Source organism: Vulpes vulpes, chromosome 9 (assembly GCF_048418805.1).
Source record: "Vulpes vulpes isolate BD-2025 chromosome 9, VulVul3, whole genome shotgun sequence".
Lineage (NCBI taxonomy): Eukaryota > Metazoa > Chordata > Mammalia > Carnivora > Canidae > Vulpes > Vulpes vulpes.
The window spans coordinates 11,964,690-11,978,643 of record NC_132788.1 but is presented as its reverse complement, the minus strand read 5'-3'; the positions used below and the strand labels follow the sequence as shown (position 1 = coordinate 11,978,643).

General features: G+C 39.6%; 1 protein-coding gene across 6 annotated transcripts in view; it reads left to right on the top strand.

Moving 5' to 3' along the window:
• RHBDD1 (rhomboid domain containing 1) overlaps positions 1–13,954 on the top strand; it is a 126,207-nt gene that overhangs the window by 16,940 nt on the left and 95,313 nt on the right. For all 6 annotated transcript variants that reach the window (XM_026006339.2, XM_026006338.2, XM_072719370.1 and 3 more), the window contains exons 2-3: positions 11,200–11,704; positions 12,723–12,855. In XM_026006339.2, the coding sequence (XP_025862124.2) occupies positions 11,272–11,704; positions 12,723–12,855 (566 nt within the window). In that variant the 5' untranslated portion in view covers positions 11,200–11,271. The remainder of the gene's footprint in view (positions 1–11,199; positions 11,705–12,722; positions 12,856–13,954) is intronic.

Here is a 13,954-nt window from a genome sequence, read left to right as displayed (position 1 = left end):
GCCCAACTCAGGGCTCGGTCCCATGACCCCAAGATCATGACCCGAGGTGAAACCAACAGTTCGACATCAGTTGACTGCTCCACCCAGGCACCCCAGAGCAACCTCTTAACTCACTTGAAACAAGAAAGTTATATATACACACTTTGTCTTTTTCTTTCTCTGAGCCTAATAACTCTGCCTCCCCTGTGATAGATGGTCAGTATGTTGTTTGTTGATGGCTAATGATGGATTTCTCTGTGTGCATCTCTGTGTCTCTTGCTCCATCTGAATATCAGTCTCTGTGTTTGGGGAAGATAGTTCCGTCTTATGACCAGACTCAAACTTTCTGAGCTTTGTGTGCCACAAGGCAACTTAATGATCCAACTCAGCCCAAAGAAATGGACCATTCCAGAAGTTGGTGTTCTTGAACATTGAGGACCCCCCCAAAGCAGGGAGCAGACCTAGGATGAGCAGAACCAGAACAGCTGGCGGAACTGGGAGAAGAAGTGCCCTCTCACCGAGAATAGTTTCTCTGGTTCATTTTAATCTTCTTTATGCTTTTTACCTAAAGTTTTCAAATTGCTGAGGGAATCCCCAGCATATTGCTTAGCACTACCAAGGCTTTGTCTTTTCCTTTCACTTTGACAAAATCCCTGGGTCCTTGGAATGTATTATGAATCTTAATTTCCTCTGCTCTGTATAAATAAACTGACACACATAGCTCTTCTGTTGTTATTGTTGTTGAAACTAACTTAAAGCATTTCCTAAATCTGCAGTTCTTTCCAGAGTGTGTTGCCTTTATGGGAAGTAAGCTCATTATTCCCCAAACCAGAGACTTTTCAACAGGTTTGATGACATGTGACCTCATTATAGGGCCAAAGAAGACAATGATATTGGTTTTCTGGTTCCTAGAAGGGCTTGGCCCAGTTCTGCAGCCCCAGCCCAAGTACTACTTCAAGAGTATCTCTGTAACCAAGATCACTGAGTCAGACGCAACAGTAGAGGAGCGCCAAGCTGTGGTAGACAGTGAGGGCAGGGCAGGGACCCAGTAACCCATCAAGATAATCCATGAGTGCCAACACCTTCAGCCCTGGATGAAGCCTTTCCCATCCCCAGTCAGTCCTTAGTGAAGTAGGAACACTTGGTTTTTGTTGTAGTAGTGTTGGTGGCTTTTTGTTTTCTTGTTTTATCTTTTGCATATTCGGCCTTTCTGCTCTCTTTTTATTTTTTTTAAGATTTTATTTTTTCATGAGAGACACAGAAAGAGAGAGGCAGAGACATAGGCAGAGGGAGAAGCAGGCTCCCTGCTGGGAGCCTGATGTAGGACTCGATCTCCGACTCCAGGATCCTGCCTTGGGCAGGAGGCAGATGCTCAACTGCTGAGTCACCCAGGTGTCCCTCTATCTTCTTTCTTAATGGTGGGGCCAGGATGGAAGCTGATGTCTTCTGTTTAACCTTGTGGACTTTCTATTGCACCATATTGTCTCTTAGGTGAAGTTGTTTGAACCTTCACACTAAGCACTCTGAATCTTATCACTTCCTGAATATTGTTAAGAATACACAGGATAGAACAGATTATCAGGTCCTGACTTGACACTTTCTTTTGGTGATTTCATTTATTGCCGTGGGCATGTATTTCTGTGGCTCAGAGTAGATTATTGTGTTATTTGAAGTCACCTTCCCATATTTAATTGAAACTTCTCATAGCTACCACCATGGTTCTGCTTCAGTTGTTTTTGTGTGTACAAAATAAATTTTATTAAAACATCTGCATGCAATGACTCCAGGAATTCTGATGGCTCTAGAATTTCTACATCTAAGGGTCTCAGGTAGAAATCTGATTGGAAGTGGGGTACAGGGTTGGGGGCTAGTAGCTAGGGGATGCCTTGAAGCTGTGTTTGCATAGCATACATGCCCTTTTTAATTAGATTGTGTGTTAATTTGGGGTATTTGAGGGGATGGTCATGAAGATTAACCATCTCCCCCGATGGACACCCTCTGTATATTTATGAACTATGCAAGTCTTAACCATTTTTTCCCAATCTTGCTAGCATACCCTTTTGCCCTCAGCAACTTTACTGTTTAAATCCCAGAATTTCTTCATATTGGTTTGTTTTCTAGGGATTTTATTCTAAGATGCCTTTTATGTCTTTTGAAGTGTTAAAAATGTAATTCTCTCCTCGTAATAATTTTTTTAAATAGACATTGTATTTCAGTGACCCTTATTATCGCTGAAAGCAATATCTAACTTAAAATATATTGTTCTGCTTTATCTCTCTTGGTGAGATCTTTTCATAAAAGGAAGCCCTTTGCTGAATGGTTAAGTATTGAAATCTTCACACTTTTAACCACTCTTTCCTCATTACTGCTTAAACTAGTTCTAATAAAATTTTACACCATGTGAGTAGGGATTGAACTAAACATAAAACATTGTTTTATTCCCTTTTCGTACTTTCAGAAAGTTCTCCCAAACTTGAGTTTACCCTCCGAGAAGCATTTATGTGAAAGAAACGTAGCTGACGTTTTTCAGGGTTCCTAATCTAGTGAGTTAAATTAAAAAATATTGGTTATGAAGCAGAACTTTGAACTATTTTCTGCCCTGCCTCTAGATCCCAGCCTAGAATTTCCAAAGATTTCTGTTTAACTACTTGCAGATATTCAAGGCATTTGTTATATGCTGTGGACATGCAGACTTTGGGACAGCTTCTCAGGAATAGATGGTAGTAAGTGTTGCAGTAGTGAGAGACAGAGATAGCCAGATAAGCAGTACCATCTGGTAGGAAGGACTGGATTTGAGTCCTCATAGTCTAGTTTATAAGCATTGCCATCTTGGCTTATCTATGTAAGAAAAACGGAATTTCTTTCTCTGTTCCATGGTTTCCCACCAAAACTGCTGAAAGGATTCCTACTAAATCAGGCAGTTGCGTTTGGAATGGGCAGACTTAAAATGTAGGCCATGGGATGTGTGAAATTCGCTTTGGCGACCTCTAGTGGTGAGAGTGCCCCACGTGACCGACCGTCCATCTGTGGAGGTGGCCACTAACTAAGCACCTTGGACAGAGAAAGCCGAGGGCTGACCTTTGAACATCCCTAGAAAGTCTCAAGGGCAGAAGCACCACTGAGCTGCAGTACATAAGGATAGCTCTATAGAATGTGCTTCAGGATGGGTAGCAGGACATTAGGGGATTTTTATTGGCAAGTGCTGGGTAGATCTAGTGGATAGCATGGAACCAAGTTTGTCTTCCAATGATTTTGAGAACTATATGAAACAAATTATATGTAACTACTTTGAAAACTGTAAATAAATACGTTAGATATTAGTTATTATTGGGGAAGTACGTAAATATTATAAGACTTTGAATCCTAGGCTGAAATACTTGAAGTTGATTAGATGACGAGTGTAAAAATTTAATATCCGCTAATACTGGTAGAGGGCTTATTATGCTTCAGGCCTTGTCCTGCATGGTTGATGAATATTAACTCATCAACAACTCTGAGGCAAGTCTTATTTAGTATATATTTTACAGACAAGGGAACTTGAGCATAGGTTGAATGAGAATTTGACCAAGATCATACAATTCCAAGCAGTTGAGTTAGGATTTAAATGCAAGCCATTAGATTTCAGAGTCCACTCTGTTAACTATGATACTCTTCAGTCTTATGATGATGATGTAGAGAATGCCATCATATGTGAGAAACAAGATGGATTGGGGGGAGGGGATAACGTGATGAGATTGGATTTTTAGCGAATCTAGTTAGGCATTGTATAAGTGGATTGGGGAAGAGTATCCAGTAATTAGGGACTGACTTTTGGTGAGGTCTGTCACCATATAATATATGCCCTTATTCATGGTTTCTTACTTATCTGGAACATTTTGTTAATTCTTATGTTGTTTTAGTAGTGTTAAATCCCATCCCCTTCAGAGGTCAAGGATTCTGTCTTCCACATGAATGACATTCATACTCGAGTCAGGCTATTATAAACAACAGTTGGGCATCACCTTATTAAGCTGTGAGAAATCTTGTATTTGTTTTCATTTGGAGAGATGATAGATGAGGAAAAAGAGGAAGGAGGAGATCTCATGTCTTAAAAACTCTTTTTAAAGTTTTTAAAAAACTCATAGCTTAAAATCAAAGCGATTTAGCCAGTTGGCTTTCGGGTGATAGTCTAATGGTTTTATAGAGCTAGGTAAGACAGTTTCTCATGTGGTTGTAGTGACAGCGAAGCATATGAGGTTGGAGAATCATTGAATAAATGGAATTATCAGAAGCCCTCAAAAAGGAAGAGTGCTTTCAATTCCCAGTTTCTTCTGAAAGAGACCAAGGTGTAGATATTTCCATAAATAGGATGTAATTACTGAGAGTGTCACAATGTTCATGACTGGATCCCATTACCTTCTTAATAGAATTCGATTCCTGTTTTCATTTTTTATTCATGAAGTCAATTTTCATTCACTTGAGTGTTTTCATTTCTTTGGATCTCTCTGCCTTTAATATGAAATAAGAAAACAGAGTCCTACTCTGATTCTTTGACCTTAACATTGTGGTTCATGATGCCACTTAACACATCTAGATGGCCAGAAGAATTTGTCATTTATGTGCAACTTGCCATTAAACAATTATGGTACTCTGACAAAGATTCCACCCAGTACTGCCAAGACTCCCCATTTACTAATCAGCTCAGGTAGATGATGCATTCTGGTAAATTGAACATGGTGTAGTGATGTGAAGTCATACCATTTGCTATTACAGTTAATATTTAAATATTAAGTTTTAAAAGCATAATTTATGTGTTACTCATACAACTATGTATTGCATTTAACAGCCATATATTGCCTATAGGCTGTGTAGGGCTTTTTGAAATGCATTCATGTATTTGAAAAGAGGAAACAAATTACTTTGCTAACATTTAGTTAATTAATTCTTGTTTTTTGCTAAATGCAGTAACATATCACAATATACTATTTTCTTTTTTTCTTATTTTTTCAAAAATATTTTGGAAATGTGTATTTTCTTTTGGGACCTAAGGAAGCTTATACCTGTTAGGAAAAATAAAAGTATGCTAAGAAGTTTCATTGGAAGAACAAAGAATTTTTTGTGCCAGATTAAAATGCTTCCATCTATTGGCCCTATAGTAAGAACTAGAGAAAACAATTTCTTGAGTTTGGATTAGAAAAGCCATGAATGATAGGATGCCTGAGACAGGGAGTGAGAAGAAATGGCCCAGTCCAGTTTATTCCTAGAAAAGTTTAATTTCTTAAGAAACAAAAAAAATGCATTGTGTTTTGTGTATATTTTGACCCAAAAAATGTCATATTTATGATGTGCTAATTTGTTATCCAGCTCTTATAATTTAAAAAAGCAGAGGAAGCTTCTCTTATGTTTAGTATAATCTGCTGTTGCCATTGCATTTTTGCTTTGTTTGAAGCAATAAAACATACTAATCCTCGGTTTCTTTCAAACGATTTTACAATATTCATTGTCGAGTGAATTGGCCTGAGCCATGCCCCTGCTAGTGAAGTACATTCATATTCCCTCTCAACACGTCACATCCAGGGGCATAGCAGTGCTAAAATCCTGGCAGGCTAACCAGAACAATTTCTTTGTGGTTCCATCTTTCTTTCCAAGACTTCTTTTGACCTGAGCTTGTTAGACTGTTTCTTGGAGAGAGAGAAGGACCGGGAGAGAGGGGGCGTGAACTTTTCTGTATGGTTATGCGTACCTATCAACATGCATGCTTATATTACATTTTAAGCAATTAAATTTAGGCATTTGCTCAATGTCATTAGTTGTTAGGGAAGTCTAAGTACTACTTCCTACCCAGTCAGATGGCTAAAATGAAAAAGGTGGATAAAAACAAGTTTTGTTGAGGATATGAAAACATTGGAATCCTCAAATGCTGCTGGAAGGAATACAAAATGGTGCAGAAATTTGGAAAACAGTTTGCATTTCCTCAAAAAGTTAAACATAGAGTTACCATATGACCCAGCAATTCTCTGAGGTGTATATGTGAGAGAACTGAAAACGTGTGACTACCAAAAAATTATACGTGAATATTCCTAGCAGCATTATTCAAGTCAAGAAGCAGAAACAACCCAATGTCTATCAACTGGCAAACAAATGAACACATTGGGGATATAATTTGTAACTGGTAGTTGTTCTTGCAGTTCTGTGTTTTGAATTCTTCTAGAACATTTTAACTGAAAATGGAGACATTTACCATCCTAGTAAATGATAATGATGAAATATTTTCTGCTTTGTAAGTAGAACAGAGGATCACTGTAATTAGATTTTTCCCCCTTTTTATAAAACCCCTTTCTCCCTTGAGACTCATTGGTTTCCCAAGTTACGAATTCAGTTTCTTTTGTTTGTTCTAGCCACTTAGTTTTTCTTATTACATATCTGTTTAATTTTTAATTTCTCATTAAAAGTAAATATGGCTAATTTTCCTTTCAATATTTCAGGAAGTCTTCCATTTCTCTCTGTCACAACTTTGATATAGTGCTGTCTAGTGTGTATTACTACATAATTAAAATGCCATTTTTTTAATCAAATAGTTCTGGCAAAACAACCTATTAATACATTTTACATGGATCAGAGGTTTATTTCTGTAAAGTTGAGATAAATGTTATAAACACTGTTCTGGAACCAAAATGTAAACGGAATAATATGCATAGTGCTATGGGGAAGGTCGCTCCAAGTGCAGGAAAAATACTTAGAAGATGAGCAGATCATGGTCTTTTCAGTTCGTGTTACTGATTATATAATGTGGGTATATTAAAAAATACTAAAAAAAAAAAAAAAAAAAAAATACTAATCTTGAGTCCTTGGGCAAATAACTTATACAGCGCTGACTCTATGCCATTCATTGTACTGGGCTCTGGGTAATTAGGGGTGAACAAAACAGATAAGGTTAATTCTGCCCTTGGCCATTTCCGCTGCAGTCACAGAGCTCCCGGGGTGGGAGTGCCTTGTGGGAACACCATGACTGCGCCCGAGACCAGAGTAGCTGGGCAGAGTAGTGGTTGTCACAAGTGTGTGGTTATTGTAAAGAGTTTGGACTTTATACTGACCGTAATGATAAGCCATTGCAGGCTTACGGCAGGTGAATCTGGTTTCAGTTTTACAGAGATTGCTCTGGGTGGTGGCGGCAAATGGCAGGTAGGTTTAAGAGGATAAGCAGACAATCCAGTTAGGGGGTTGGTTATAATCCAGGCAAGGTGTGATGGTGGCTTAGACTGGAGTAGGGCTCAACAGCTAGAAAGAAATAGATCTACACAAACTGTGGAAGAATTAACAGAGTGTGGTGGATGGGATGTGGGGATAGTAGGATTGTGAGGACAAAGGGCCAGTCAAAAATGTTTCCTGCATCTCTGCCTTGAACAGCAGGGGAGTGGGAGGTTCTGTGTCCTGAGATGTAGAACGTGGAGGAGGAGCAGAATTGGGGCACCTAGGTGTCTCATTCGGTTGAGCGTCTGCCTTCAGCTCAGGTCATGATCCCAGAGTCCTAGATCGAGCCCCACATGGGGCTCCCTGCTCAGTGGGGAGAGTGCTTCTCCCTCTGCTGCTCCCTCTCCTGCTCCCCCTGCTTGTGCTCTCTCTCTGTCAAATAAATAAATACAATCTTAAAAAAAAAAATGAAAAGGAGCAGAATTGGAAGGGGATGGTCCAGCGTTCAGCTCGGGGCAGGTTGAAGGTGAGGGGAAGGATGTGTTTATGAGGTGAGGGAGGGCAGAGACTAGTCTGCTCTTCCTTGGGCTGTGGTAACTGCTTTATGGTCTGGGTACAAGTTAGAATAAATCAATCACTTCCAAACCAAACACACTGAACTGGTTTCCAGCTTATAGATGAGTTGCTGTAACTGATCATGCCTCTGTGGTCTCTCTTCTGGCTCAGCAGTCTGAAAATTTTTATATATTGATGAACAGGACAAAACAACATTCATTTATCATCAGTGCTCACTTATTGTAATCTCTTCTCCTTGGTATTTGAACTATGCCTACCTGGCCCATATGGTCAAGTTACAGATTTGGTCTTCTTGTAGAACACATGCATTTTCTGTTACCTTGTTAGAGGCCGCATCCGTCACTTTTGAAGGCTGACTTGTTAGCTTATTTGGAAGGAAAGTGGAATGGTATGAAATATGCCCATTTATCTTTGCTACTTAAAACCCCAGACTTAATGTTCTCCCCACACTGGTACTGGAGTGGCCTCTATTTGTAAACATGGAACCCAATGTATGGTCTGTACTTCTCACTTTGGCTTTGGTTATATCTGCCTTCCCATTACGTATACATTTGTTGCAAATATGAACCACATCTTTCTATTCATCCTTTGATTTTCTACAGCCAGTATTTTTCTATTTTTCAGCAAATAGAAATGGGCTATTTAGGGGCTGAGATTATAAGGGTTTTGTTCTGTGCTATACCTCTACTGTCTGGCATGGAGACTGGCATGCGTTTGGCACTTGATATTTATGAAGTAAATGAGTGACCTAAGGAATGGCTAAGTAGGCATTTTGTGAGAAGGAGGGGTAATTCAGTTTTCGGAAACCAAGAGATCAGACAGGCTGTATTCTTCCTATAAGATTATACCCTCTGAGACCTACTGCAAAATCAAGGCTGCAAAATAGTAATTTGGGAATCAAAATGACAAAAAGAATTCTAGAAACCATGCAGGAGAGTGGAATTCCATGAATTCATGCAGAAGCAAGTAGGGTCAGAGGAAAAGTGAAAAGCAGAGGAGAGGTGGTGCAGGAGAGCAGAGTGTCCCAGGGAGGCAGAGGCCTTCACCAGCAGGAGGTGGTGGTGAGAAGGGATGCCCATGGAGAGGAACCCTTGGGCTTGAGCAGAAGTCAAGCAAATGCATAATGAGCCTAGGTGCAGTGTGAGATAAAACTGGGGAAGTTTCAAATATATACTCTTTGTCACTGCTGATTCCAGTCTGGGTGGAAGGGGTAGGGATTTTTCTTAAGCAAAGACATAAATGGTTTTGATTTTGTGCTGCGCATACACTGGCATCATAGAACACTATTTATCCTGAGATTGAAGGGTTCATTTTGTGATTACTTGTAAGCTGATTATTTAATGATCAAGGTTGTATTTTTCCATTGCTCCTGTCATAGGTATTGAGGTTTGATACTAAACTTATTTAGGTAATATTGCAAAAAAGACACAATAAGTGGAGATTTGAAAATCGATTTGAATGTCAGTGTGAAAAATATAGACCATTTCTCTAAAATAACCCAGGAGCTCTGAGCTCTTCAGTTGAAATTTTATTAAGTTCTCTAGTTCATGAGACTGGGACAGAACTATAATAATAAGCCCATAGGAATAATTAAAAAAAACTAGATTTGTGCTATAAGAGGGGCATATACATATAAACATGCACACATTAATGTATAATTTTTTCTTGGTGATTTCTTAGAATGCATAAGGGAAGAAGATGGAGGAGGGGAGTATATTTGAGCCTTATTAGGATGCTATCATTTGCAAAGCTTTTTTGCATAGGTGAGATTACCTTAGAGTAATGAAAAAAGGTAGTGACTGTATATTTAACATCTGCTTCATTTCAGACATGTTACAGTAATCTTGGGAAGCAGGTATTATCATTTCTAATTTAAAAAGAAGAAAGTGAAGTTCAGAGAGTTTAAGTAATTTGCCTTAAGTCACAACTTCTAAAAAACTATACCCATCTTTACCCCAAAGCCCATGTACCTTCTAGTGCCCTGTCTGAATGAATCTTTAGGATATCGGAGTAAGTCTCATATTTGGTTGGGAGTCCAAGAAGCTCCACAGATAAAAAACACTAGATAAGAACTTTTTCCAGCATCCTGGCCCTCCTCTTCCCTAAAAATATGCCTACTCATATTTTTCTTCTTCCTTCTTGTTACAATGGACTGGACAAGGCTTTTCTCCTAGGACTTTTTCTCAAGGACTTAATTCTTTTTGTGTATCTTTTGCATCTTTAGTCTATGTCTCTTTCTTCACTAGCTTCTTGCCATAAGCATAACCGAGGCCCTCACCAAATCAAATACCTTCTATGGTAGTTAGTAATTGCTGCATAACATACCACTCTAATGCTTGGCAAAGCTAAAATGTGATTTATTTGGCTCACTATTCTGTGGGCCAGCAAATTAGGCTTGGCTCTGCTGGACTCACTTCTGTGTCTTTGGTCAGCAGCTGGTCAGCTAGACAGCTTTGCTTCTGAGGCATTAGCTAACTAGTGACCAGGGCCGTTAGGGTGACTGGAGCTTGTGTCTTTCCTCATCCAGTAGGCTAGCCCAGACTTGTCCACTTGGTTGCTTGAGAGGGTCTTGAGAGAGAGCAGAAACTTGTGGATCATCTCAAGGGCCACATTCAGAAATAGTGTCCTCTCGTCTACATTCTGTCAGCCAAACAAGTCACAAGGACAGCCCAGGTTCAGGGGACGGAGAGGTACCGCGTAACTTGACTCTCCTTCTTGTTGCTAACTCCATTTTACTCTGTAAGACCTCAGTCCTGTCACCATCCCAGGCTGACCTGTGTACTTCGGATTTGGGCTTCCTCTGTCACTGTGTTTAGAACATAGTGCGACAGTTGTTAGCTTACTTCTTAGTAGGAAATGAGCTCCTTGAACACGGTGACTGTGCAATCTAGGATTTGGCATATACCAAGTAACTTCGAAAGGTGGAAGTTTTTGTGAAGATAAAGCATCCTAGCAGTCGGTAACTGACAATATGAAGTAAAAGATACTAAATGCTTGCATTTCAAAACATGCCTGTGGAGGTTTAAAAACTTGGGGCAGACTCTGTTGAATATATCAAAATTGAATATTTCTTTAAAAAAATTAAGATGGTAAAGAATCCTGTTCAGTGTTCTGAATAGAAATCATTATTAAATATTTACACACTATCTTTGTAGGTTTTTAATGATGTTACAAGTTTATTTCTAAAGAAGACAGTTTTTTTTTTTTACATGGCATATTTGTCAGAGAAAGTATACCCATCCATTAACTGATCCATTTGGGATATGGGAGAAAATTTTTATTTTAGAACGTAAAATGAGGAAGGATGGCAGCCAACATCCTGATGTTACCCTGGAAGACACTGCAAATCAATGTTTCTGTCAGATGGGAGGTGGGATATGTGTATAATGTAAGCTCATCTTTAAATGAGTAGGCCTTATGGTATATTAAGTCTTAATTGATAAATTTTCGTGTGCATTTTATTTTATGTTTTAGGTTCAGCTGCCGGTATATCTTTCCAGATTCCTAAAGCCTGACCACATTTTCCCATCACTGGGTTGATAAACCATGCAGCGGAGATCAAGGGGAATTAATGCTGGACTTATTCTGCTTCTCTCTCAAATCTTCCATGTTGGAATCAACAATATTCCACCTGTCACCCTAGCAACTTTGGCTCTCAACGTCTGGTTCTTCTTGAATCCTCTGAAACCACTGTATGAGTCCTGCCTTAGCGTGGAGAAGTGTTACCAGCAAAAAGACTGGCAGCGCTTACTGCTTTCTCCTCTTCACCATGCAGATGATTGGCATTTGTATTTCAATATGGCATCCATGCTCTGGAAAGGAATAAATCTGGAAAGAAGGCTAGGAAGTAGATGGTTTGCCTACATCATCATCACCTTCTCCCTACTCACCGGAGTGGTGTACCTGTTCTTGGAATTTGCTCTTGCAGAATTTACGGATGAACCTGGCTTCAGAAGGAACTGTGCTGTAGGTTTCTCAGGTAGGGCAGACAAATCTTTAAGGTAGCCTGGGTGAAGACAGTAAGGGAGGTGTGGCTGTCGTCATTTTATGAAGCGAGGGTCTCCATTTGGTGAGGGCTCAGGATTGCTGGGCTTGGATTTTGGAGAAACGGTTGATTGGAGCACAAGAAGGACATAGACCTTGCATAGACCTACATTAATGCTGCATCATTCACTCTTGGACAATTTGCACTAGGGTCTGCTCCAAAGTAGCGTTGTAGGAGATCTAGTTCTAGAAATACACACTGCTCCTTCCTGGTAGAAAGACCCACTGGTGTGTATCTGTGATAAGGAATGCCCTAAAACGATGAGTAAGCCTCTCCATAACTTCATTAAAATATATGCACCGCACACTACCATGGCATGCTCACTATGTTTCAGAAACTATGATAGTCATTCTATACATATCTCACAGAACTGAAATTGCCATCAGGGCCAAAATTAGGTGTTCTAAGAGTTAGATGTGAGGGGAGGAGGGAAATAGTCCTGCAACAGAAGGAAATTTGACTCTTCCCTCTACGTCTCCTACCATCTGTCCCCCTTCCCTTTAAGATATATCTTCATGCAGCCAGTTGTGGGAGAAGAAAGGAAACATGCCCTGCCCTCAACGTGTCTTTCCATAGAGGTTCGAAAAATACACGTTACTGCTAATTTTTTTTTATGGAGTTAAAAACCACATAGCAGAAAATTAACAATTCTGAAGTGAACAGTTCAGTGGCATTTAGTACCGTTTCATGTATTTTATTCCCATTTTACGTGTTATGTATTTTCTGGCAACTGAAAGTCAGTGTGAACTTGTGTTAAGAAACATCCAAAGGACGATTACCGTGAACATTGTCTTTCTACCAAAAGCCTGGTTGACTTGTAAAGAATAGAGTGTTTCAAAGCAAGAAGTTGAATACAGTCAATCATTTTCACTTTCAGTTAGTTTTCTTCGTAAATGTTGATTATCTGCACAGTTGGATTGTTGATATTTGTATGTTCTTTCTTCTCTTCTAGGAGTTTTGTTTGCTTTGAAAGTTCTTAACAACCATTATTGCCCTGGAGGCTTTGCCAACATTTTGGGCTTTCCTGTACCCAACAGATTTGCTTGTTGGGCAGAACTTGTGGCTATTCATTTCATCTCACCAGGGTAAGTGTTTACTCTCAGAGAATACAAATGAAGAACCTGATGTTCTGTGGAGAAAGAATTGCAATAATAATGAGATCACCAGTTTTTTTTTTTTACAGTGAAGTTTATTCTTTAAGGACAGCACTGGGCTTACCCACTTTAATGTCAGACATTTCTGAGTTTGAATCCTGTCAGTTGCTGAGCCCTGTGATTTTGGTAACCTTGCCTTACCTTCAGCTCCCTCACCCTTTAGGAATAAGAGAATTGTACACACAGATTGGAGGATCAATATTAACGAGACTATCTATTCATTGATTGTAATAATAGTGATGCAAAGAGGCACATTGAAACCACTAATTATCAAGATAAAAATCACGGGATCCTTGGGTGGCGCAGCGGTTTAGCGCCTGCCTTTGGCCCAGGGCGCGATCCTGGAGACCCGGGATCGAATCCCACGTCAGGCTCCTGGTGCATGGAGCCTGCTTTTCCCTCTGCCTATGTCTCTGCCTCTCTCTCTCTCTCTCTATCATAAATAAATAAAAATTTAAAAAAAATAGATAAAAATCACAAGGTATGTGGGTCTAGTGCTTTTAAGCCATCTCACTTGTGAAGTGTCTTGGTAATAGAACTCTTTAAACAAAAAAAAAAAAAAAAAGAACTCTTTAAACAAAACACTTGACAGCACCTGGGTGGCTCAGTGGATGAACATCTGCCTCTGCTCAGGTCGTGATCTGGGGTCCTGGGATGAGTCCCACATCAGGCTCCCTGCAGGGAGCCTACTTCTCCTTCTGCCTATGTTTCTGCCTCTCTCCATGTGTCTTTTATGAATGAATGAATAAATAAATCTTTAAAAAATTTTTTAAAAAGACTCAAAACCTCAGTATGTAAAATGGGTCAACTATGAACTGTTTAGGTTTGAGAGCATGCATGGGGCCCCACTCCCTTTGCTTTACCCACCATGTTGCTGTGGTCATCTTAGAGGCAACCCTAGGACTCAAAGGAATACAGTGGGACCACTGCTGATCTAGATGAATCCTTCCTTTTCAGATGAGGACAAGAAAAGTCACGAAGTTAATGTACTTTTCAAAACAGCTCATGGTAGACACTAGCATAGTTAAGG